This window comes from Cavia porcellus, unplaced genomic scaffold (assembly GCF_034190915.1).
Source record: "Cavia porcellus strain 051 isolate PalLab524CR breed Dunkin Hartley unplaced genomic scaffold, mCavPor4.1 scaffold_15, whole genome shotgun sequence".
Lineage (NCBI taxonomy): Eukaryota > Metazoa > Chordata > Mammalia > Rodentia > Caviidae > Cavia > Cavia porcellus.
In genome coordinates this window covers 60,371,202-60,398,897 of record NW_026947498.1, presented here as the reverse complement: position 1 = coordinate 60,398,897, position 27,696 = coordinate 60,371,202, and the positions used below count along the sequence as shown (strand labels likewise).

Here is a 27,696-nt window from a genome sequence, read left to right as displayed (position 1 = left end):
CATCAGCACAGTGAAGTAAGTAGTATTCTATACCTCAGAGCCATTTGGTGATTTGTCTTAGTGATATAGTGTGTTGCTGCCTAAATTTGAATAGCATCATTCGATTTGGAGACCAGTATGTTATCTACCACCTATTCAACTTTCACACCTAGAAAGCCGATCTACAGCTTGCTACACTCCATACAAAATAGTCGGTTAACTCGGATTACATTTAAGGAAGATTTCTCCCTAAAAATCTATAAAATTGAAAAAGCATAGCTCCTCAGAATGATTTCTATGTTAGCAAATATCTTCCAGACTCAGAATTATAATAAATACATTTACTAAGCGAAATAGTAAGTGGAAAGTAGGACTTGCCCAAAAGAACCAAGCCCAGATGACCAATATTCCTAATCCCCACAGATTCAAAAGAAGCTTGTTTCTCTAAAGAACTATTGTTTCCTGTATTTGTTTGACACTGTTAATGGGAAGCAATTTAATCCCTAGTGAAGATACTGAAAATGACTTCCTGAAAGAGTAGGCCTCCCTTTTCTCCACACTGTGATCTTTAAAGACTTTTAGTGGGGGAGACCATGTAGTTTTCCAGATAGCCATTTTTGGCATGTGGAAAACTCTAGACTATCCTGGAATCCCTTAAAGCATGAACGGGCAGGAAGGCCTGGAATTTTCCAATCAAATATGATCCATTCAACAATCAGATTTTATTTTTAAAATTCTTTTGTTTTTCTTTTTTGTTGTCTCGTTTTTCTGTCTTTCATTTCCCCACCTCGGCTGTGTCTCCCTCTGTCCTGCTTGCTGTCTCTCCCCACATCAACAGGTGAGAAGCCCCACCAATGCAGCATCTGCTGGCGATCCTTCTCCTTAAAGGATTACCTTATCAAGCACATGGTGACGCACACAGGCGTGAGGGCGTACCAGTGCAGCATCTGCAACAAGCGCTTCACCCAGAAGAGCTCCCTCAATGTGCACATGCGCCTCCACCGGGGGGAGAAGTCCTACGAGTGTTACATCTGCAAAAAGAAGTTCTCCCACAAGACCCTCCTGGAACGACATGTGGCCCTGCACAGCGCCAGCAACGGGACCCCTCCCGCAGGCACACCCCCGGGTGCCCGCGCTGGGCCCCCGGGCGTGGTGGCCTGCACGGAGGGGACCACTTACGTCTGCTCCGTCTGCCCAGCAAAGTTTGACCAAATTGAGCAGTTCAACGACCACATGAGGATGCATGTGTCTGACGGATAAGTAGTATCTTTCTTTCTTATGAACAAAACAACAGAAAAAGAAACAAACAAAGCTATGGCACTAGAATTTAAGAAATGTTTTGATTTCGTTTTTACTTTCTGTTTTGTTTTTGTTTCGTTTCATTTTGTACTACATGAAGAACTGTTTTTTGCCTGCTGGTACATTACATTTCTGGAGACCTGGGTGAATAATAGTTTTCCCAGTCTCCCTCGGATGGTGGCCTTAAGGCCTGGTAGTGCTTCAGGAGATCCACTGGTTGGATCTCTGGCTACTGGCCTCTAAATACAACCCTTCTTTACAAAAAAAAAAAAAATCTTTTTAAAAAGTAAAAAAGAAAAAAAAAAAAGAAAAAAAGAAAAAAAAGAAAAAAATTTTCCACTTGTGAAGAGCACTACAAAATATATAACAAAATCTAAAAGGCCTACTGTCTTTAAGTACACCGCTTGCAGTGTTTCCATGGACATTTTCACAATTCTGGCCGCTTGGACTTCACAGTAACCAGTTATAACTGTGGAATATCACTTCTGGTGAAAACCCAGAGGAAAGGCCCTGCTGTTTTCCACCTACCACGTTGTCTGATTTCATAAAAGGGCTGGGAGGGTAGGAGGGAGCAGGGGGGTCAGTGGTGTGGGAAAAGGGGGACGGCGGGCTTCTCCCCGAGATTCTGCCTGACTCCACACACCCTGGCTCACCTCCTCCATGTCCCCCCTTTCAGCAGAAACCAGGAAGACTTGGAAAAGCAACAAGCAACAGTGGCTAAACGTATTTATTCAGTGTCTTCGCTGGGCCACAGCCTCGGCACAATCAGGAGGGACTTTCATGAAAGGCAGGAATGCAGATAAAACAAAGATATCAGATATTTGCACCTATGTTTCTAGGTACAAGAGGATTATTTCCAACAATCTTTGCAAAAAAAGTGTCAGGATATATTCTTGTGGAAGAGAAAAAGAAAGAAATGGAGGGTGGGGGGAACAATAAGTTCTTGAGGCTTTTTTAATTCAAAATTTTATAGGGGGCAAAAGTGACATTTACCAGATAGAACGCTGATTTTTTTAATATATTTACAACAGTATTTGTGTAAAAAAAAAAACAAAAAAATGAGATTGTTAAAAGTAATTTTTTTTTCATTTTGGTTTTGCATACACTGCCACCAATCCCTTCTCTTTTATTTTGTTTCACATATATATATATATATATATTTTTTGGTAAGTCAGGACTGTTAAGGTTAGCAATACTGCTTCCAGACAGAGAGAATAAAGAGCAACTAAAGTTATATTTGAAAGAGAGGAAGGTTATTTTCTTCATTTTAAAATTTTTCTTAATTTTTATTATTTTAAGTATTGCCTGGGTTGATGAGGGCCTCTGTGGCCACCCATCCCTGCTGTAATTTGAACTGCTGCTTTGTATTTTGATATGTAGTTCCTGGACTTTTAGCAAGCTTAAGTTGCTCCACTGAGTATTTTTTTCACCAATCCGTCTAGGATTCTTTTCTTTTACATGGAAGGGACTTACTTTATCTTTCAGAAGCAGACTTCTTCTTCAAAATGTCATTGCACTCTTCTGATTCTAGAATTTTTGTTGACTTTGTTTTTTGTCTTTAATGAAACACTAGTCGTCTACAGGTCTTGACAAATGGGTTTATTTCTTTAGTGGTCAGCCAGGAGGAGGGCTCCACAGGACTCTGCCACACCTCCTCACCCTTCACAAGCCTATGAGCATCATTGTGCGAAGCCTGTTACAAACCATAATGCGCTGATGCCAAAATTACTTTTTCTCTCACATATCATCTTCTGACTCTTTCCACCATGGCTAAGTGGACTAAGTGAGATGTTCATTCTGTATATGATTTATTAATCCTTGCTTTTTGGGAAGGTCTTTGGAAATTAGCAATTTCCTTGATGCCAACATCCACCACTCAAAAGGCCACCAATGTGTTACATCATGCCAGATGTCGCTCTCTCTTCCTAGCTGGGATTTCTCTCCTCGGTCCTGATCAAGAAATCGTAATACTTTTCCATTGTAGACAGTGCCCTAAAAGGATTCTAACTCAAAACTAGAAGTTTTTCATGTTATAACCCTGAAGTGATTTCACTATGGGGTATATTTTAATACCCTTAAGGGAAAAGTAAATCTTAAACAAGGCAGAAACACCAAACTATAGACTTAAAAACAGAGAAAAGAGAGAATATTTTACTTTCAAAAATTACTCTACATATTAATTTTCCTTCTAATTTTCATGTTAACATTTTATTTACCAAAAGCATGTAGCAAATGAGGGGAAATCTTCCAAAGCAAGCAACTCTATGATGACTAAATTGATTTTATGCATGTTTCAGAAGACATTGGTTAACTTGGATCTTTTCCATAAGTTCTTTGTGATGTTTAGTAGTTTGTGCAACTGGAATATTTGTGACTTCATCTGTCCTGCAGTACTTAATTCAGTGAATATTTTGCTAGAAGTTTTAATGTAGACTTTGATGATAAACTATTAAGTATCACCTCATTGTGACTTCTAGAAGAGTCTCATCAAGAACTGAATATCCAAAATTCACTTGTTCTAAAAGTCGTTGAGAAATCACTTCAGAGATGCAAAATCTCCAATTTTCTATTGCTAATTTTGCTTTTTACAGTGTGTTGACTAGTATTTACACTTACCACCAATAGAGGGAGCATTAAGTAATTTTGTAATGGACTATTGTGATACTTTGAAAAACAACCTATTCAGCCTTTAAATTAAAAAAGATTGACACTGAGAAAAAAAATAGAAGAAAATGATATGAAATAACTCAGCATATATTATCAATTTAAAAATCCCAATGCCACTTTAAAATATTTTCGACTGTGTGGCAATAGTGCATTTAAAATAGTTCTTTATTCAGACCTTAGCAACTAGACAGAATTCGTAGTACTTCCAGAATAGTTGATCTTGAGGGTCATTTGGGCAACTGTCTGCTTCTGACAGCTGAAGGAGACCTATTTTGTCTTAATGATTTGCCATTGTCAAAAAGCTAAGCAACTGGGTTGAAATTCACTTTTGTCATGGAACATGTAGAAGACAGAAGAAAACTTCCAGATGACTAGCAACTCTGAAGTTCATTCTTTTCCTATAAAGCATTATCTCTTTTTTAATAAGATAGGGGTTCCTAAAGAACTTATGATGAGGTATATGATCACTAGCCAGTTATCAAATAGATTATCTGGTTTGGCTGGCGGTGGACTTACTCTTCTATAAGTTTTATTCCTTCCAAACATCTCACAGTGTAAATAAGTCGGCAGATTATTTTTTGGAAACAGGAAGAAGCTAAGTTAAGAGTTGGAACTCAAATTAGAGTTGGAGCTCATCTAGGGAAGCAGAAAAGGTGGTATGGGTCTATTATAAAACTGGCTCTGACAGGCTTCTTTACATACCAACTCACATTTAGAAAATGAACTCATCCTTACCTGTTTCAAAAGGATATAGATGCTTTCAGACTGCCAATCTTGTCCACCCTTGTACACCTAAACAACCACAGATATCTTAAGAAATAACAAAACTTTTTGCCTCAAGATCAGAAAATGAGTATGGATTCTTTTTTGGTTTCAAATTCTACAGTTTTTACATTTAGACCTTCATGCTAGTATGTTACTGGTGCTTTTTAAAACTTCTTTTTTAATAGCTAGGAAAAAGATAAGATGAAAGCAGATGTTCCAGATTTAAGACCTCTTAGGGAACAAGAACTGGTGTGGGAAAGAACATTTTTAAAGCAATTTATGATTTAAAAAGGAATTCACTAAGCAGAGAAGGGAAAAGAGTCAAAGAGGAGCATTTATCTGAACACATTTAGATACCATTTGTGATAAAGAAAATTTCCTAATATTAAACATTGATAATGTCTCAACGCACTGGGTATTTTTCCATATTAAATGCCAATGTTTGTGTAAAATATAGGCCTATAAAACAACAAATTAGAACACACAGATCTGATACCGATATGTAATGGAGAAGGATTAAGAAATCAGCCAACCCCTCTCAAAAAATTGAAATGAAATCCTTTATATCAAAATATTTTTTACTACTACCTATTTTGAGTTGTAAATTTTTCCCCTTAAAAATTTTATAAACTTTTCCTTCCCCAGATGCCTTGAGTCTTTTGGTGTATGAGCAAGTGTTGTGGGTAATTCCCAGCTTATGGTCCATATCTACCCATTCCTTTCTAGTCATGAAAGAGGTCACTGTAAATGTTGGCCTTAGAAAGACTTGAGTTTGCTTTAAGACTCACAGAGGTTTTATTTTGTATCAAAATATTCTACAAGGACCAAAAAAATCCTATTCCAACTCACGATATTCTCCAATGCAGGGAGAATTTCTGCATTCTGATAATGAAAAATGAAAAGGTTTCCTCTGGAGATGGTTGTTAGTCCTAACATTTTAATCTACTCCTACTCTCTTTATCCAAAACCACCAGCAGTATATGCCCTGCTTATGCCCCCAAGTCAGTGTTTTTTCCTAAGCACAGAGTTTAAAATGAAATGTGTCCTGTATAAAGTACCTCAGATCTACAAGAAAACATAATTAAAGACTCCAGTTGCTTCCTGGTTGGGGCCTTTAGGAAAAGAGGAAATAAAGTCAAACTGGCCAGAATTCACCCTAGATATGTTCATCTTGGAGCTTTCTTCTGCTGTTATTAAAGACATTATTTAATTAGATGAGGCTTGATGCAGGGGGATATATGACCGCAGAAAAGGTATCAGATGATCCCATCAGAACTGGCTCTGCTGTCGCCAGTGTAATGCTGCAGCCAAGGGAACAAAAGGACTGTGCAGGGTAAGAGCAAACACAACCTGAGATAGCCTGGGGAGTGAGAACAGGAGGGCGCCCTTTCTGTTGTGACTTTACTCTTTAAAAAATCTTCTAAAAGAATTCTTTAATTTAGTAATGAGTTGAAGTCCTGGGTAATGGAAGCTCTGGGGAAGATGATAAAAGAATCGTAAAATGTATTCAGCATCTAACAATGCTACACCAGAAAACATCCAATAGCAAAACTAGGGAGCTTGGCAAGAGGTATTCAGAAAAATCTCTAGGCTTTCCATAGGCAGGGTGGACAAACTTTCTTTTGAGTGATTTCTGGCTCTGAGAAATCTCTTTAATTGCTAGAAAAGAACTTTATTTAAATGGCCAATTTTGTCCCCCAGAGAAAGACATTTTTTTAAAAAGGGAGGGGGAGAAATAGGACATTAAAGACAGAACCATGTGACTTGGTGACAAACAAAAGGAAGGGTGCACTAGAATTTCAATAGACTCCTTAATTCCACAGAAAAAGCAAAGCAACCCAATGCCTCTGAGCTCCAGACTCTCAGTCTGCAGTGAGTGGAAAGAGTGCTTGAGCTGGCCCAACCCCCAGAGCTTTCTAAAGCTAGACATAATTTCCCCACTGGGACCACGACAACCTCTTTCTCCTCTCTGTGTTTTCTTAAAGAAAAGGGCTGTTCTCTTAGATACCCAGAAAATAGATTATGTGAGGCAAAATTTCAAAAGCAATCTCTGTCCTGGCGCTCAGGCTGTCTGAGAAGGCAGAAATGGGACACAAAAGAGCTTTTGCACTTGAGAGAGAACATTCTCATATTCCTAAGGGCTTTCTGTGTAGAGTGATTGCTGATACCACTTAAACCCCCAAAAGAGGAAAGGCTACAGCCGCTCCAAATTCCAATAAACACAAGATGTGCAACTTACTAATCCAAAGCATCGTTTCTAACACAGAATATTAAGATGATCCACCTGACTAAAGTACCCTAAAGATCTTTCGAAGTTTCTATAGATTTTTTTTTCTCCTTGCATGCCCTACAGTCAGCGATGTGCATTAGCAGATCCTAGGATGCAGTTGTTGAACAGTAGGGTTTGTTTCTATTCTTTGTAAGATGAAAAGGTAGAGGATAAGGGCTAAATAGTACAAGCTCTTTCTCAGAATTATTTCCTCTTCACTGAGTGGAAGGGTAAAATGCCCTGGCTAAATCAAGAACCATCATCATCTTTGCACACTACTAACTGAAACAATGTGCATGCCGGTGGGGTCTTCAGGCTCCACCGGTTGCTCCAGAGAGGTAACACTTTCACAGTGAAATCTATTCTCACTTGACTTCAGTTAAGGGATTATTATGAGAAGCCACTACAGCATAAAATTACTGCCTTAAATTGGAAAGTCTAGGACAGAAGATACAGAAATTGGAAGATTGGGATGATATGGACATTTCTGGCTTTCTAATAGTTGCATTATCACAGAAATAAGCTGTATTTGTAGGATTGTAGAAATAGTGACTTCTTGGGGAGACATCAAACTTGTCCAACACTGGGTGCTTCAGGAAGTGGCTGCTATTTCCTGTCTATTCTATTTTGTTGATAGGTCTGAGGTGACTATAAAATAATAGATATCGTATTGCTAAATAGTGAATCTCATAAAACAGTAACAGCTGCCTAGCATGCCATGCTTTTCCTTAGCAGAGAGAGCAATCCCAACCAAAAGCTTTCTTAACTCACATCGCTAAACCTCTTTTCTCAGTTTTGGAGTGCATCTGGTTTATCTGGTGGCTCTTTGTTTAAATGTAAAACTTAGAACTTTCAGGTCCTCAGTGAAGGGTCACAATCTGCAGGTCATAATGAAAATATACTCACAATCAGCTTCTGGGGTACCTAATAGGATATGAGAGTCCCTACTCATTTTCTTTCAAACATAAGTTTCTTGGCTCAGAATGCCTTAATGAAATTCTGACACACCCAGGACAGAAGGAAAAAAATCAATCCCACAGGAGACATCTGTTTCTACTACTGTTGCAGCCATTGTTACTGCCCAGCAACATCATTGTAATTGATATGTAGATATTTAGTGATGAAAGGGTCTTATCCCATCCAGTGTGTCACAGCTGCTGTCCAGAATTCTGTAATTAGTGTACATTATGCATGTGTACACACAGTACGAGGTGCTCTTAGTACAAGAATTTTCCATATTCATATTCCCTAGTGACAACAAGATAGTTTTCAGAACTTCTTGTTAGAAGTCAAAGTCTGACATATCTCACATACCTGCTTCTGCTCTGCTGCCTTATGCGGTGCATCAGTCTCTATGATGAGGCTTTAGGGTATTCTGAAGGAGCCCAACCCTCAGTCATTTATCTCTCTTTGATGAGAAGTAACTTGAACAAATGATATACTTCTATTGGACTTGTTGATATGTGTGCACATGTGTGTTTTTGTGTATACTTTTTGTCATTTGGGCATGTGTGTGCCTAGCAAAGGAAGCACACACAGGCAGAGGTCCTGGTGCACAGATGCAGTTGCCTCATCCCTACCATTGTGCTCAGACTTGTGGCTCCCTTCCCAGTAAGTCATCTGCCCATTCAATTGCTTTTTGTAGTATTTTAGAGTTGAAAGAAACGAAGCTTGTTGGCTCCACAGCACATCGACAGATACAGGCAGCTTTGCTCCAGAAAAAAAATGAAATACAAATAATCAACTGGGAACAGACTTCAGGGAGTAGAAATCTAGGAAACTTCCCCAAGTCTTCTGAGCAGGAGGGGCCCCAAGGCCAAGCAGACAAGGCCCAAACAGTGGCTTGAGCTGTCCCATGGCTCAAATGCTTCTATTCCTTTTCTCTCTGAAACACTGTGTATATACACACTCAAACACAGGAACCCACATGTGAGTTTTAGTCCCAAACAAAAGCTTTCTGATGGTCTCTACACCTGCAGTACTTTGTCATTCTCAAACTGTGTCTCCTAAAACCAATGTGGCCTTTGCCGAAGTCTTTCCAGGATTGGGTTGTTTACTGTGTCTAGCAAACCAACAGACTGGTGTGGGAATATTTGGGGGAATGTCCAAGAATTGCTGTCTCTGGCCCATCTTTCAGCACAGTTTCACTCTAGTGTGAGATACTGAGTGAATTGACGTGGCTCTCGTAGCTGACTCTTGATGGCTTGGTGGCCTGGAAATAGACTCAGTTTTCTCACTTCCATGACTTACTAGATGGTTTAGTATTTTTATGACATGTAAATCCTTTCTGCTTTACAAAATTCAGAGAACACTTTTTTTTCCTTGTCTATTTTGGCGATTCCCCATCCCTTTGTTAAGTAAGGCTACTTACAGTTGCAACCTCTTTGTTACTATTTTTAAAAATGTATATTGTCTTTCTATATCCCAAAAAAGTCTGTGACTGTAAACATAGGTATTTCTTTTTACTGGAAAAAATGAGCTTTGTTTTTTTATAATTAAAAGTACTAGTAACTTTGTAGAAGAATATGAGTTACTATTTAGGTATGCTTACTTAAGTACAGTACACTACATTGCAGTATTTCTGAAATCTAGAACATACACATTATATATAACAACTCTATATTGAAATATATATTGCATTATATTCATTTTAACTTTTGAATCTGCCTATGATCATGAACTGATTGAAATGTTTTTTGCATATATCACCCATCACCAACCTGCTGCAGTTAATCTGGTGCATTTGATAATAATTATTACTGCTCTAGTTTGCTTTTTCACATTATCAGCTTCAGTATTGTCTTAACAGGATTTTAGGATTTTTTTTTTTTTAACTCAGACTTAGCAAATGTAGGAAAGTGAAAACTTTTTTAACTTTTTTTTTCTTGGTGTGGCTAATACAAAAAGGTTCGTGTTCAAAGTGATCTTGTTTAGCTGACCCTGTCAATATCTGAAGAACAAAAGAAGTGCATATGAATGTATCTGTGATTTTCCCCTCTAGCACTGTCATTGTCAATATTTGCTTAAAAATACGACCAAGGAGCTGCTTAACTTCCACGTGATCTGACCAAACTATCATAGTCTTCTTTTCAAAGGGCTGTTTTTGTAAGAAACATAAAACAGTAAAATGCCTAGTTGTCTCAACTGTATTTCAAACATTGAATTTTAAATACTGATTCTTTACTGACTACTTTCTGTTTTCAGTATGCTTACAGTTATTTTAACTAGGCAACATTTCCCTGGAGGCAGCTTGGCAATATAAGGTTCATTTTCCCAGGGGACTTGTCTTGTACTAGAACCAGACTTTGAGGAGCTTTTTATTGACGAAGAAGAACAGAAATAAAACTCAGAAATATACATAACATTTTTCAGTCTGCAGTATCCTTAACTGGTGGCTATTGGGTATCTGGCCCTCAGTACCCACTTGCCTGCTAGAATGGGGATTTGATGCCTATCTTCTTTAACCAAACAACAATGAAACTCTCAAAAATAGGGCATCATGTCTTCCTCCTATACAAGAAATATTTTCAGTTAGTATCTTTCACACAGAGTTTCTTCAGCTTCCCTCAGCTGTCCAATCTAATGCCTGCAATGTCAGAGTTGGATCAACTCTTTCTCTGTCCTAAGTTCCTAAAATCAGTCTCACTCTATCCTATTTTCAATAAAAAAAAAAAAAAACAAGAATAGCTTCTTATAAAATTCAGTGTAAAAGACCTTCCCCCACTGGGCCAATATTAAGGCTTCTCAGTGTAAATACTCCAATTCTTTCCTTCCAGCGTCCCTCATAAATCTGTATTTCTAATCTCATCACATTCTACTGTACCTGTCCAGCGTGTCTTGGTCCCCAAACCACCCAGTTTTGCCTCAGTATCTTCCACTGATGCCTGGCACTCATTAAGGAGCTGCCCTTTCTTAATCTGTGTTGAAGGTGGTAATGTTGGGTCTCACAGCAGACAGACTTGATTCCGAGTTCAGTATTAGTGAGGCTGTTCTTTCTTTAGTGGTCACATACAGGTACTATCTGAATTATGTCACCGCCGTTATTTTCCTTCTCCTTTTTCCTGGCCAGCTCTTTTTATTCTCTTTAAGATTACTTTGAATTTCCCAGTCATGTCATCACCACCCCCAAAATTTTAATATACGCTTGACTGTTCATTTCTTTTCCTTCCCCAACCTACTCTGAATGTCCTTCTTGAAATGAGTTCATAAACTTGAGACTCACAGGCAAAATAAAGCATGTCTTCATTCCAACTTCAGATTTTAGAAGTTGTCAATATAGTTTTCAGAGTAGGAGGACCTGAGTCACGGTTTTAAATGTCAACTATACTAGCTGAGATCATTAATTCCTCTCACCTTCACATCTGGCCAAAGATAAAGAAAAAAGTAGTGTACACTTTTTGTAAATACCACACTTTCCAAATTCTTGATATAAGTGGATCATTTCTGAAAGGGAAAAAATCGCTAATGTTGACTGTTTCAACTCCACTGGTATTTAATCAAATGACATGTTAACCAGATACTGCACTAGATTTACAGGAATCTAGAGAAAGGGGGAACATTTCAAACTAATTTTGATAACTATTAATGCCTTAGTGACTGCTTCTCAAACAATTAAAACTACTTCTGTTTAAATGCATTATACTAGGAAATATTTATTCATTTATTATATTTCTGAAAAAATACATATTTATCATTTGGTCTGGAACTTTGGTAATTTACTAAGGAATGAAAAAAATCTAAAATTTCACAAATATTTATTTGCAACCAGAGATTGCTTAGACATACACTTCAAGTGTGCTTTAAGAAAATGATGTGGCTAGATGATACACTGCCCAGTGCTTAAATATTAAGCATATAATTTGGTCATATTGCTAGGTTTCATTCCTATGAATTAGAAATGTCTCGTCTCCAGGGGATTGCCCAGAACACTACGGTCATTCTTAGTGCATCCCTTTAAGATGCATGTAGTACCATCTTTGCAATCACCCGGTAGCAGAGTCTTTGTGACTCCTGGTCCAAGGCACATGCCATGACACCACATTGCCTGTATGCTCACATAAAGACAGACTCTCTGACATTTAGCCCACCGCCTGGTTTTGAGTGCACAGTGGGGAATTCTTTCAATTGCGCTTTACCTAATGATAAGCAATCAGCATTTAATATCAGAAATGTGTCCTTATTTGACTTGCGCTTGCCCCAGGTTTTGTCTTATTCAGAGCAATTTGTAACATCAATTCACACCATAGACAGCAGTGAGATAAACAGAAGGTTCAAAATCCTTCCTTAGACGTATGTCTAACAGGAAACCAAGTTTCTTACAGCCAGTATTTAAATTGCTTAAGCCTGTGACCTTCACTTGGCGTTTTCTCCTGGTGAGTCCTATCTCCTTCTCTTCCTTTATCCATTCTGAATCCTGCTCTCTGTTTTTCAAATGCTCTTTAAAATGCTCTTTCCCTCTGGCATTGGCTTTGGCAGGAATAAGTGACTCTTTTCAACCTTAAACACTGTAATTTAAAGTATAATGTGGAGTAGGAGATGATCTGGTTCTGATAGATCTCTTTTGGCCCCCTAAATCCAAGCTGCCTCCTTCACAATGCTGCCTTCAGTTCCTCAAGAAGAGTTCCATCCCGAGACCCAGGGTTTCTCATCAAAATCTTTGTATTAGTCACAGATTAATGTCTAAATCCTGTTTAATATTCTAGAAGCTCCAGGGTATGAATTTCTTACTGCACATGAGCCTTCTGTTTTTCTAAGCCAACACCTGTCAGGGATACCAACAGCCCTAACAGTAACTAAGGCAGCAAAAATAATGGTCAGAAACACTATAGTGTATATTTGGGAGATCAGGAAGATTGTTTTCCTTGTTTATCCCATAAAAAGCTTGCTTCTCCCCCACACACCCCACAGTGCATTTCAGAAAGCCTGCATTGCATTTTACAGCTAGGTAGTTTTAGTATTTGCAGATATAGCTTAGGAAATGTTCTGAGATTGAGGCTGGTAGCAAACAAGTTTATTTTCTGCACTGGACTTTAGGACAAGTGTGCATAGATGCAATTCCTTCAAAGAAAGTGAAACATAGTAACGGAAGAGGATAATACTTTACACATTAAAACAGTTGTTTGCTATCTGTAAACCTTGATTTAAGCATAACTGTAACTCTAGAAATCTCAAACTGGAGGAATGCGTATTTTAATAATGTTTGTTGATTTGTTTATTTTCTTTTATTTCTTTTTTTCTCAAGAAAGTAAAACATTTTTATTTTTAATTTGATATTGTCAGTGAGCAGTCAAATAACTCCACCCATAGTAATTTCCTCTTACAAAAAATGGTCTTTCATCCAGACTGTGCTTCATGAAAATCTTATCTTTATTTTCTGATGACACTTGAGAGCTTTGAGATAAATTCACTCTGCACTTTGAGGATAGAACAGTTAAAATGAAAAGTATTCCTTGAGGAACAAGCCCAGTTTACCTAAACTAACAGGTCTAGGGCCAAAGAATGAGAAATGATTCCAGACGAAGGTCATGCATTTTATACTACAGATCCATTTGTTATGTTCTCAAATTCTCTTTGGAATAAGGCTGGGAATAAATTAATATGACTAAACTTCTCTTTGGGTGTCTAATATTAATATCTAGGGTAAAATACTCTGAAAAGAAAAAGAAGAGGTGCTACCAAAATGCCAAAATTAGTTGATTATAGATTTCTATAACTGTAGGAATTTCTTCTGTTTCATTTCAAGACTTTCTGTTTTCATGAGGCCTTAAGTACAGATACCACCGTCCCGTGGCTCCTTATCTCCCGTCCCTGGGTGCTAGAGGTGACAGTGAGCGGGGTCAGTCTTGCACTGCCAGTACCCCACCCATGCATGCTGTACTGCTAGGACAGGAATGCCCAACATATAAACTGGAAAAAAAGGAAATTGTAGTGTTCCATGTGAATGTACACTGTTTCCAACTCAATTTACAGAGAGCCTGATAACCTTTTTATTGTTTTAGCGAAGTCTTTTAGTAAAGTTTAGTGGTATAGTATTTTAGAAACACTTGTTTGTTGATTTATTTTCCTTTATTTCTCCTCAAGATAGTAAAGATTTTGACTAATTTGATATTGCCCTCGGGCAGCCAATAACATGCCCATGGTAGCTTTCCTCTTTAGAAAACAAAAGGCCTTCTATCTATCATCAAGGAGTTCTCTTGAGAACATTTTCTTTCTTTTCTAATGGCACTTGAGAATTTTGAGGAGAGACATTCTCTCTGCACTTTGAGGACAGAAAAGATAAAGACTGTTCCTTGAGAAAGAAACTCTTTTGTGCTGTAATTTCCATATTTGGTCCAGTCTTTAAAATAGTTGCAATTTCAATTCAGTGTACAGAGAAAAATGAAGGGAACAGGACAATGTGATGGGACTGAATTTGATACAGTCCCTGAACAAAAAGCTTGTTCTCAGGGTTACCAGAGAAACTTGGCACCACTCTTCACTGGTCATTCTTACCTGTCTCTCCCTATAATATTTCTAAGATATACTTCTTTGTGATACAAATTTCTCTGAATGTTACCAGACTCATCTAAAAAATTTATAGAAACCCTTGACTACTGTGAATCTACTCTACAAGGCATGTGAGAAATAACTAAATATAATGGTTCAAATTTGAGATAAGGTTTTCCTACTGTAGTCTCCAGTGCTTCAAATATATTTATAGCTAGGGAAACCTTTGAAAACCAAAGCTAACTGTATTCTTGCTCTCCTTGTGACAAACCTTGATTTAGAATCAGATACAGATTTGTAGGAAAAATTTTTCAAAGGTATTTTCAACAACTAAACTTCTCCTTGGTCCCATTGATTCAAACCTTAGTTTTCTGAAGGGATCTGTTGCAATCTATATTAAGAATAACTTGCAAAAATCTAAAATTGATTTTTTGGACTATTATCAAAGAATTGTGGTTTTCAGAATAGATGAAATTAGGGGCTGGCTAATCAAACAGAGATGAGAAGCTGATGATAGAGAAGATTTATGATAACCTGGTTTTAAATTAATTTGACTATGCTGACTCCACTGTTCCAAATTTCTTTGTTTCCACAGTCTTTTCTAAACTGGGTACTGGTTCTCTTGAAACTTCTGGTATACGTGTGTAGTGCTTAGCAGAGAAGCAGGTTTACATTTGCAGAGTAATGATCCAGAAAAACTGAAGAAACAAACTCTTGAGGGTCACCCAAACTCGGGAATCACTCCTAGTGGTATATCCCAAACTAATGCTAGATTAACCTTAAGCAAGAAGTAAACTCCATAAGGAATTCCACTATGAATTTTTTAGCTAAATGAATAATACAAGAAGAAAAACAATACAGAATCTTAATTTTCATATAATAATTCACTTTTCTACTTAGTAAATATACTTTTTGCATGAGTGTATCCTTGAACTATTTATACCAATTTTCAATCCATCTTCTGAGAGGGGCCTTGAGAATTTTTATGAATGTGTATGTATATGTGTATCTGTCTGTAGTTAGGAAAACAGTGAATATAAAGGCAAAAAGTGAGGTAAAAAGTGGTCAGTGTAGAAAAGTAAGCACTCCTAGTGTACCTGTTTGTCTTGTGTAAGGTGGCAGCTGCTTGTAGCCCTAGAAGAATAGCTGTTTGCACTATTCAAAAGAAGAGCCCAGCACTGTTAAATTTAGGATCGTGTTTTGGAAAACAGAAAAGCTTTATCTTTTTCTGTACCCTTTCCCCTTAGTATCAGAGCCATTTGACATGATGAAAACTATTAAATATAAACCACTACTGACCTTTGCATCAAATAGCTGTTTTCCTCTTTTAAGTATTACCCTTGTTGTCAACTTGACTACTTCCCTTTATTTTCTGCCTATTGGCTTAATGTTTTACAGAGTAATGCATAGGTACCTGCTAGCTGTTTCTGTCCTTTGAGCTGAAACAAATGGGCAACAAAAGAGATGACTCACAGTAGTGTGAGGTGCAGACTGAATTTTCCACTTTTGTAGCACTGGTAGGCATTAGTAAGAGCTGTATAGGGTTCAGCTTTGAGTCAGTGAGAGGACTTTTTTTTTTTTTTTTTTTTTTTTCACTAAGTATGCCTGCACTGCATTGCACTACTGAAATGTATTTACTTGTGCCGGGAGGGAGTGTATTAGGTAAGGGAAAGAAAGAGGCGAGTTATGAAACTAGGATGTCACAGAAATTAAGGGTTATTTTCATCATGTTTGCTCTTAGCAGAGTTGGTGAGAATTTGTGGAATCTTTGCCAACTTTTGATCAAACTTAGAAACTGCCATTACTGATGGAACCTATTTTCTTATTGTAAAGAAGCTGGTTAATACAACAAGTGAAGGACACTTAAGAAGAAAGTTACCCAATGTCATTTCCAACTGGTAGAGTTGTGAGAAGGAGGAAGCCAACTGATAGGATGTGAAAGTCTTCACCATGGAAACCCCTTGTTGGTACACATTTCAGTGAGACAAAGGGCAGTGGAGTGTGCTCTTTTCAAGACAAATGCAACCGTGTCCATACTGAGATATCCTTTCAACCTAAGCATACTTTTCCATCCATGAGTGAAACAAGATTGGGCTAAGCAAAGAGGAAAGCCATACATGTGGTAAAGTCCTTTAGAATGACAGTGAGGGAACAGTGCAATAAACATTGAAAACCAGCAAGGTGAAAGATTTTTCAAACAGGCTACTTTAAAAATTGGAAGAAGGATCAGAACCTACCAGCTGCTCCCTCCTAGACTATCTTATTAAGCAGAGACCTTAACAGTGCCTAAAAGTTTAGTTTTGATGTTGGAGGTTTTCCTAACTTTTCTTTGCTAGATTTATTTTTATTAACTTTTAAATATTAGCAGCAATCAGTTTGATGGCTCTTTAGTAACTATTAATAAGAGAAACTTGCACCACGGGAAAAATAATGATTGTGTAGAGAATAATAACATAAGAGTGAAGAAGCTGAAGACTCTTCTAGAGTCTATGGTGACAGCTTTGGAAAATAAAATGGATCACAACCCGTAAAGATAGCTCATGTTGAATGTCTCTAAACACTATCACATGTGAGGGCATCAGTTTGGAAAATTCTCAGTTAAGGCTTCTTTCCTAAGGTTACAACTTTGATACCTGACTTTCTCTTCCTTAGATCCCTCCAATCCACCATTCCAAGTTAAAAAAATTTAAGGAAGTTGTTCACCTTGTTTATTATACAAATTTTATTTAGCTTTCAGAACTAACACAAGCAATCTCTTAAGCAAAGTACTATCTCTGTTTTAAATAAGAAGCTGTAAATTCAGAGCTCTTTAACAGATACTTAGAAATGTGTATCAGGTAAGCTTGAAGAGGACATGAATACACCAAAGCAATGCTATAAAAAGAAATAATTGGCCTTTTAAAATATACCCACATTAACCATACTTCTCCTGAGTCTTTGGGGAACTTTTCCCTTGAATCTTACATACCCACTTAAGTTCTGTCACCAAAGAATTTAATCTCCAGAGCCCAAACTCCCCTCTCCCAGACAAAAGCTCTGCAAGAACACTCAAGGAAAACTGTTTTTGGTGATCAAGGATGACACTTTCCTTCTGTTGAAAGTGGTATTAACAGGAGACCTTGTCAATGTGAAAGAAGTACTGAACAGTCTTTATGAATTAGGTTTTGGCCAAAGGTTTTTAAAAAGAGGAAGGAAAATGCATCATAGTATTTGACACTGAATCATGACCTAGAGACTGATGGAGAGAAAAAAACTTCCATGGAAGAGAGTAAACTAAATCACTTAGTACAAAGCAGGAATCACTGGTAAAAATCATCATTAGGGAAGCATATTAACAGTGAAGATCAAGGCTTCGCATTGCCAGAGCCACCAGTAGTGGCCAATGCGGGAGTCACTGCTGGCCAATAAATTGAAGTATCAAAAAAGCCCCAATTTGGGTTTTGTTGTGGTTGCTGGAGTAGTGAAATGCCCATGCCATAGCAAGGAAAATATTGGAGGCTGGTCTGTCGTGATAGTGCCTTTCTTGTTGTAGCAAGTACTAGACTAGTAATTTATTCAGTTATGCTTTTCTGGACCGTTGCCCCCAGTCTTCTGAGGAGGTCTGAAGGGATAGTATCTACTTAGGATGAAAGGATAGGATATTGCTCCTAGATGCTGTGATTTGATGATATTTGCACTAGAGTCTACACTTTTCTTTAAACTGGAGCAACTGAATGAGAGAAAAACCAAGGACAACTTAAAGTTAAACCAAAAGCAGTATTTTAGGACTCTTTTTCTTCTTCTCTTCCTCCTCTTCCTCCTCTTTCTCCTCTTTTTTTCTCCTTCTTCTTCCCTCCTTCATTCTTTTCTCTTTTTACATAAAACTTCACATATGTTGCTGACCAAATTCAATTCTTGGCAATTCTTATCTTCACTTCTCCAATGCTGAATCATCAGTGTGATTTAATTGTCAGAGATAGTTAATGTAAAAGAACCTCTGCTATTACAACTGTGCGTGCCTTCTTTGTCTTGTCTAGGGCAAATGACAGTGGGCAGTGGGGGTGGTGGAGGAGTCCCCCAAGGCCACTCAACTCTTGCGGAAGCCAGAAAGTGAGGATATCGTGTGGACAGCTGAGCTTACACATACTTGCTCAGAAGACATTGGGGTCTGTAGCTTATCCTAAAAGAAGCTCACACAGAGAAGAACAAAAGGAAGCAGACAAAAGGAGGTGATGCCCACAGTTGGCCTATTTCTCTTTCTCACTTCACAATCCATGTCTATCAGAATTGCATTTCATCTCATAGATTCTACCAGAAAGACTATTTGGTTCCTTGGTTTCTCTCTTTATCAGTGGGCTGAGAATGCCTCCAAGATTAAAAACAAGTACTATTAGCAGCTCCCCTGTGGCTAGCCAGTTTCTCAAACGCTGTTCAGCTGATCTTGACACTTTGGTTAGCATAATTTGGAAGCTTTGGTTGCCTCAGCAACTTCCTACTGTATTCTTCCTTTTCTTTTCATTTCCATTTGAATTTTGAGTAAGGCCATGGAAAGGTGAAAATAATGGGAAAGGTTTGGAGGCAGCAATTCTGCGGTATTTCTTGTCAGGTATATATCTTTCTAAACCCATTTTCTTTTAATCTATTGCCCTGATTATAATTTCTATTACATTTATTGTTATTTTTATAAGAATAGAGTCCATTTGCTATGTCTATTTGAGTACTTTTTTTCTATTTTCCCCACATGGATGCAGAACCAACCTGTCAATGAAATATCTTTTTATTATATTATAAATATGTAATTGTACTGTAGACCAAAAATATAATAACAAATTTGTTCATTTTAAAGATATAAGTAATGAGTAAAAGATTAAGAGTTGAAAGAAAAGACAGCAGAGCAGTGGTTAACTGTGTTGAGTTAGAAATCTAAGAGTAGCCTTACCTATTTTTTAACCAGTGCTTGCCAATCATACCATAATTGATATTATCTTGGCTTCTTCTTGCTTATGTTCTGTAATTTCTTGTTTGTCTGTTTGTTTCCTTTGATGTAATTGAGATTGCACATCATGCTATTTTGGGCAATGCCTGATTTTATTATGTTTTACTTTTATCAGTCATTTCCTTTAGAAGAATGAGGGGGAACGTTTTATTCTTTTAATTTAAAATTTGTTTAATGCACTGGAAATAAAATTGGACACATTTCACTGTTTAAAAACCAGAAATAAAACAAAACAAGCACCATAAAGAAAAAACCAGCAAACAAATAAACAACAGAAAAAACATTTAAATCTCCTCATACTGCATTCACAAACTACATCCACCATGATAAAATATCATCCAGTAAGAAAAATTACATAATTTAAGCTAAAATGCTGAAAATATAAAAAGACTGGGAATCAATGGTAGCAGAGAAAATAGGGCTTTTGTTTTGTTTTGTTTTGCTATCAGAGATCTTGCCATTGTTCCAATTAACCCCTAAACAGATCTGTGTGGAAGAGACTAGAGAAAATAATCCCAGCCTTCCTGGTACTGGAGCTCTGCACCCATTTTTATCCTTGGCTTCAGCTCCATTTTAAGAAGGAACAATAAAATATACACACATGCATACTTACACTTGTGCTTGAGAAAGTGATTTGTAAAGGTGTGTGTGTGTCAAGGACACACTTCAGTCCTCTGACTGCTCATGTGCTTCCTCTTGTATTTCTTTTCTTGTGAGGATTTGCAATGGGTGGTTCCACAACATGGACTGTAAATGACTCACTGGACATTACCAAAACCTAATCCAGCCTGATCTTTCTTCTTCAGCATTCCCCAATATCAGCAGGGCCAGTCAACCCATGCAAATGACAATGAAAGAAAAGACAGGGATATTACTCTTAACTATTGACATCATTTGTTTAAAGTTTGCTGGGTTTTTCTGGGTTTTGTTTTGTTTTAGAACAGGGGTGGGAGTAGACGTAACTTCACAATCCTAATACAGTAATGTTTTGCATCTTCCATGTTTTATGCAAAAACAGACATTTAAATCAATAATTGTGCCCTAGACTGAAAGTTAATGTTTAGGAGAGGAAAAAAATTGTTGGAATTTTTTCTACATTTTTTTGTGAAGAATCTTTTTTGGAAAGGAAGGATACATATTTTTGTTGTGTAATATTTTCTATTTTTGAATGCATTTTATTGGTACAAGACTGTTTTTTTGGTGAAGACATTATTTAAAAAAAAAAAAAGAAAAAACTAATCGAAAAGTTTGCCCTTAAGGATATGCTGCAGTTTTGAGCTTACAAAAAATAACTGATTCAAGATGCGTGTTAAAAGTTGGGATTATATTGTTGTTTTTTGTAATTGTTACAAGAAGTTTGTACCCACTGCTGTTTATTTTGTTTCAGATGAGTAAGTAAAGGGATTGTTGTTTTATTCTTTTTTTAGAGAAAAAAGCTATTTATGAAATGTCAAAAACACTGGACTGTGAGTTTAATTGTGGAAGCATTTACCACCCTGTGTCTTCAACCAATTGTGGGAAAACCCTTTTCTCTTCCCCCCTGCCTTAGCCTTGCCAAATGAGAAAACTACAACAGCTCTCAGATGATTGATGCCACCGAAGCTCTGCTTTAATTCTTATGGTTTGAAAAGTTGGAAAACCAAAGTTAAATTTGTTTCTGAAATCCCACTGTCCATAGTCCTTTTTTTGTATGACACAGCCAGTTGGTGCTGCCTCTCCGTCTGGGATTATTGCCTTCTTAGGGACTGGGGCCAGCTCTGATGCAAAGAGAGGCGTGAAGTGGGTGAAGCTGAGAGCTGAGGTCTCAGGAAGTAACATGTGAGTGGGACTTCAGCCTCTCAGGGGCAACCATGCTTCTCCATCCTGGGGAGAGGCTGCCGACGGAGCACAGCGCTAATAAAGCCGTACAGGAGCCAGCCTATGTCCTGTCTCCTTCACCTTCTGCTTCTGAGACCCGCCTGTTACCGGCTCTCCAGAACGGCTCTGCCTTTCTCAGCAGCCCACATTCCATGGACGGGAGCGGGGCAGGGATCCCAGTGACAGAATGGCTGTGGGTGCTGTGGAGCACCCCCCATTCCCCAGGGAGGTGAGGCAAGGAACCATTCAGCACAAGGGATCTTGACCACCTCCTCTGTGATTCAATGGATTGTCCATCCACCTGCTCACTGTGAAGAGGAGAGGCAGCGCGCACCAAGGCTATTCAATAGCTTTTCCATATTTTTTCGACAGTGAAAACATAATTTTTCAAAACTGTGATATTTTTTAAAAAATCATTTGGCTGGAGGGAAGGGAAAAGGGAAACACCAAAAGCTGTAACATGATTAACTGGAGATATGTAACTGGGGCACTTTCTAGACCAAGACAAATGAATTCCTTTCTGGACCCTAAAGCAGCCAAATCTTGAGACTGTCAATGACAGAAAGCTGAAGAGAGGCTTCCATTTCCTCCTTTCTCCTTTCTTCTCTCTGTCTCAAAATTCTTTGCTACAAAATTCTCCCTTTCAGCTTCCCTTAATCTACTGCCCTAATGGCCCTCAGCCTCCCACTTTGTTTGTACAAACACACACGCAAAATACCGTTTTTCTTGAGGATTTTGGGACCGAATAAAATCATGTGCCTTCATTTTATCCTTTTATGGTTAGATGAACCTCTTCCGTTTCACAGTGTTTATTTTTTTAAAAAGTTAGGAGAGGTTGAAGTGTTAGAGGACCTGGGCATCATCTGAGAAGTAATTCTTGTTTAGCACATTCCCCCTAAACATTAAACACAAGCTTTTCAACCCCTACACAAAACTTTTTCGAAATTTAAAGCATCCCACACCAGACACTGGACAGCCTAAATTCATTTGATTTTAGAGCAGTTCCTGAAATTTCCATTCATACACTTCTTTGATTTTATCAAAATTAGGCGAGCAAGTGCAAGCTGCCTTGTTCTCCCAATCTGGTGCTTTTGCTTGTGGTGTGGGGTGGGCGTGGGTGGGGTGGGTGGGGTGTGTTTAGACAAAGGGTGCATTCCTAAAGCTCTCTGGTGCTGAGGGGCCGCCACTTCCTTTCAGAGACTGTATCTGACACACTTTACACACAAATGAATGGTATCACATGCAATATTTTAGTGGAGCAGCAGGACAGGTTCTTTGAAATGGGGTTTTGCATCTTTTTGTAACATTTTGATTTCTCTGGTGCCTTATTCCTACTAGATGCTGGCACTCACATACCCACGGGACCTGACACAGAAGTCAGTCCTGGGAGTGGGGACATATGGGTGATGCTGGAGCATGCGGGGCCACAGGGAGGTTGGTGTCAGTTGGTGGGGAAGGAACTAGATGGCAGCTCTTAGCTGAAGCCAAGCAGGGACTGCACGAATCCATCGCAAAGCTAGCAATTCTGATGTGTACACACACACCGAATTCATTCTTCCTCTTCTGAGCTTTCCTTCCTTCTTCCTTTTCTATCTCTACCTTCTTATAAAGGTGCTGCTGCTGCTGCTGCTAAGGTGCCCGGAGTCCAGAATACCCAGTAATCACTCAGGCATGAGCCTGGCACTGCCACATCGGCCCCTAGCATGACCAAACCCAGGTTTTTCTTGCTTGGGGCTGAGAACTGTCAGATTTTTCTCATCAGAAATGTTTTCCAAGGAATCAGTGGATTACAGTTATTCTGCATTGAAAATGCACTTTAAAAAATAAATAAACGCTCCAGACTGTTTAAAATATACAGAAGGAGCAGGGGAAAGATAGACATGTGCTAGTGTCTAAACCCAGTTCAGTTTATCTCCAGTTGAAACAATATACACTATATAATGTATAAATGTATACACAACTCCTATATATATACCCACATATATATAGTGTATATATTATACATGTATAGGTGTGTATATGTGCATATATACACACATGCACACAAAATCCAGATGCTCATTATAAAACCAGATGCTACACAAACAGCAGCAGAAGAAACAAGGTTGGACTCTTGCAACAGATCACAAAAAATAAAAACAGCCACTTTCAGTGACTTTGGTCATTTCTGTATGTTCACAAGGAATGAAATGTAACAAAGAAAAAAGGAACAGTGTTAGCAAAAGAGGAAAAATGGGCGAAACCATCTCGATCCAATGGGAATGCAGTAATGTTCTATATATCATTTTATCAGTTCTTTCTTTTAGTCATGTTGATTTCATTTCAGTTTTTGGCTATAAAAAAGTTTTAAACTCAAGTGACCACAACCAACTGACCAAAACAACTACAGTGAAAGCCCTTTTCAATGGAAGATGTCAGAAATCTCAAAACTCTTGGCCTGGCTCAAAGCTACCATGTGCAAATCAGTACTCTCTTCATGTTTAAAATAAAAACTGAAAAAAAAAAAAACTTTTGAAGCACCTTAACGTGGACATCCATTGAGGAGTGGGTGCCACTTTTTTCTTTGAGCACCTTATTGACGTGTTTTACTATCTGCTGTCTTTCTGTTACCTGTTGGCTGAATGGCTAGCTGTGAACACATGCATGTGCGCAGATCAGACATCTGGGCACGTGTGTTCCCAATGAAGTTTACTGTGGTGACTGCTGAAAGGTGAACCCATTTCCTGATTTTCCCGCCACAGTGTTGTGATAAGATTCGAAGAAATCCTTTTCCCTGCACAGATATGTTTCTTATCACATTGTATCTTAGTATGGAAAGGAATATGGGCCCTTTTTTGCAATTGCTACTGTGTACACACACACACACACACACACACACACACATACACACATACTGTATTCAGACCTAAAATACATACAAGCAGTGTATACTCAAATCTAACACAAACGTACACATACACACATGATCAAACACAATTCATTCATCCAAATGGTATTCCCAGTGTCCATATGGGTGTCACTGTTTATGCAGTTTCCACTTCCCAGTGAGTTTTGAATGGAGGGCAGTTTTTAATCAGGCTGTCTTTCAGCCAAAGACCTGGGAATTGGGAAAATTTGGAAAGAGAGAGAGGCAAGGAAAGAGAAAGATTTAAACTGAAAGAATTATTTCCTATGAAGAACTTAGATCAAATGACTGCAGTCTTTACCCTCCAGTCTTTGCAGCTGGGCATGGAACACTGCTCGTACCAATCTGTGTGCTGTAGAATCCATGCATACATGAACATACACACACATCCATCCATCAAGAGCTACATGGTTTGGGATGAGCAGGTCAATAGTTTTGAGAGGAAGTTTGTTCCTTTTTTTTTCTCATTATACTCTTGTCAGTTATCAAAGAAACAGAAAAATTGTTTTGAAAAACCTTGCATACGCCTTTTCTATCAAGTGCTTTAAAATATAGACTAAATACACACATCCTGCCAGTTTTTCTTACAGTGACAGTATCCTTACCTGCCATTTAATATTAGCCTCGTATTTTTCTCACGTATATTTACCTGTGACTTGTATTTGTTATTTAAACAGGAAAAAACATTCAAAAAAAGAAAAATTAACTGTAGCGCTTCATTATACTATTATATTATTATTATTATTGTGACATTTTGGAATACTGTGAAGTTTTATCTCTTGCATATACTTTATACGGAAGTATTACGCCTTAAAAATACGAAAATAAATTTTACAAGGTTTCTGTTTTGTGTGGAAGAGTAATTGATGTTGCTAAGAATGATGTTTGTTTTTTGGGGTTTTGTTGTTTTTTTTTAAATGTTACCAGCACTTTTTTTGTAAGTTTCACTTTCCGAGGTATTGTACAAGTTCACACTGTTTGTGAAGTTTGAATATGAAGGAATAATTAAAAAAAAAAAATCTTCTCTTGGTTTCCTACCGTGTCTTCTTTGCGCGTGGTAGTCGCAGTGTACCTCTCTGTTAGGCCGCTCTCCACATTCTTTCACACTCGCTGGTCTGGTTGATGCTGAGACGATCGACCTTGAGAGCTATACCTGAAAGTTCCCCCAAATCCATCAAACAGCGACCCTCTCTGTGTAAGAAGTAGGAATTTTCAAACTGGTGATGGTGAAGTCACTTTAGGGAAGTACAAGGTAAACTTGGGCATTATCCTACACCTGTTGGAACCTCAGAAATGGTGACATGGTTTTTCTAACTGCTGTATGCATTGATTGAGATTTTTTCTTTCCTTTCCCCCATGAAAATCAGCCTCCTATGGAAATAACCATTTCCAGAAGACACTACAGCCACCTCCTTTGATGGCCCCTTATCTTTGTTACGCCATTAGTCTACCACTGGGCCTTCTTTTTATCTCTTGGGTTTCTGAATCTATATGCAGACAAGGAAAGTTCATAATGCAAAATGCCCCTGTCCAATGACTTTGGACACCACTAAGGGCCTCATGCTGGTTCCATAGATCCTTTCTTCTATGTGACCCTACCCATAAATGCTATCTTCATCATTCTCACAGAAATTGCTAGCATGATGAGAAAACTTCTTCAGTATGCATCTTCGTTTCAATTAACACTATGTAGTATGTGAGTGAAATGGAGGAGACCCAGACCTGATAAGCCTTAGAATCAAACAGCTATAAATAGAGATTCATATAAAATCCAGAGCTGTGTTGCACCACTCAATCTGTCTTAGTCACTTTCTTCATTTCTGGGACACAAAACCTAATGCCCACAACTTAAAAGATTTATTTTGGTTTAAGTTTTTAGTCCATAATTGGCTGGCTCCCACTGACTCCATGGCAGAAGGGCAGAGTACAGGAAAACTGCTCAGCTAATGGCACCCAGGAACCAGAAAACAAAGGGGAGAACAAACCAGAGAACTGGTGAGGCAGCTGTATCCTTCCAGGCCGTGTCCATAGCGACCTGTCTGTTCCACCAATCATCACCTCCAAGCAGCAAGCCAGCTATGAAACTACCAAAATCCAGTCACTGTCCAAACACATGAAGCTTTGGGGGTCATTTTAGATCTATCCCATCATAGGGTCTCAGTATCATAGGAATTTATAAGCTAACACAAAGATGATAGTGGATACAGGAAGTCAAGGAAGAGTCCAGGGAATAAGCAATCTAGTTTGGGTACTCACAAGCACACTAGGCTCTGAGTTAGAAGAGGTGAGTGTGGACTTCCATTTCCAATGATACGAGAAGCACAAAAATCCCCAGTTATGAAGTTGGCATGACAAAGGTCATGAGTGACCGCTGTGCTCCAGGATGACCAGTGAACCCTGGAAACTTTACAATGACTTCACAAACTGAATTCTTGCAGCTAGAGGACTGAACTAAGTTAACAACATTCTAGAAAGTGGAAAACAAAGAGGAAGAAAACATTTTTATGATGCATGATTTGTTCCCGGTTTCTGTGAACCTTACCAACATCTTAATGACGCCAACTCACTTCAGCCAGAGATTTTAAATGTCTTTGCACCTTGCATACACATGCAACATGTAGAAGTGTGACTTATATACAGGCTGTGGTTTTGTAAATAGCAATACACTACTCGTGGTAATTCTTGGTTTATAGCTTCATCCATTTTCACCATTACACAGTGAAAGAACTATTATCACACCACTGGATAAAGACAGAGATTCAGAAATATGTTTTTCCAGCGTGAAGCAATCAATACACTAGTTATTAATTTTGTCCAAAGATATTTATATCCACATATATTTCTCAAACTTAGTATATATTCTCATATAAAAAAACACTCTCACAGATCCTCCTAATAAGAGAAGCTTGAGATTATTTCTATTATGTAAAGTAACATGTTAAAAATATACAAGTATTTTTATAATAAATATTCTTTACTATATGCAATCATATCACATAAATGTGATGCTTATAACTTACAAAATTATAAAACCACAGGTATAAACTAAGCACAAATTAAACTGTAATTATGTTTATAATAACAACATTGATATATTGGATATGCTTTGCTGAATCTGTGTCACAGCTAACACAGTGAAGGGTACAACCTGCTTGGTCACACCATGAATTCAGCACTCTGCACTGTGCAAAGGGAAGATAGCCCTCCCTCCACTTTCACTGTATGTCAGCTGCTACAAAACCTCTCACTGTTTCAGCGACCTGGAGCAGATAAATCATTTATGAAGTAAGTCTCTCTCTCTCCCCCCCCAATCTCTCTGTCTCTCTCGCAATACTTAATTATAAATGCAAGAATAAAGATAAAAAGCAATAAATGTACCCTGTTGTAAGATCATCAATATCTAAGATGTGTTTGACTTTTTAAAAATATCTTCTAATTTAAAACACAAAATGTATAAATGCTTACAAGGAACTCGTGGACCAAGGCTGCATCTGC

General features: G+C 38.1%; 1 protein-coding gene across 38 annotated transcripts in view; it reads left to right on the top strand.

Moving 5' to 3' along the window:
- The window catches only part of Zbtb20 (zinc finger and BTB domain containing 20), an 838,748-nt gene extending 813,523 nt beyond the window's left edge, over nt 1–25,225 (top strand). For all 38 annotated transcript variants that reach the window (XM_063225304.1, XM_063225278.1, XM_063225281.1 and 35 more), the window contains one exon: nt 818–25,225. In XM_063225304.1, the coding sequence (XP_063081374.1) occupies nt 818–1,239 (422 nt within the window). In that variant the 3' untranslated portion in view covers nt 1,240–25,225. The remainder of the gene's footprint in view (nt 1–817) is intronic.
- Nucleotides 25,226–27,696: the final 2,471 nt, after the last annotated feature.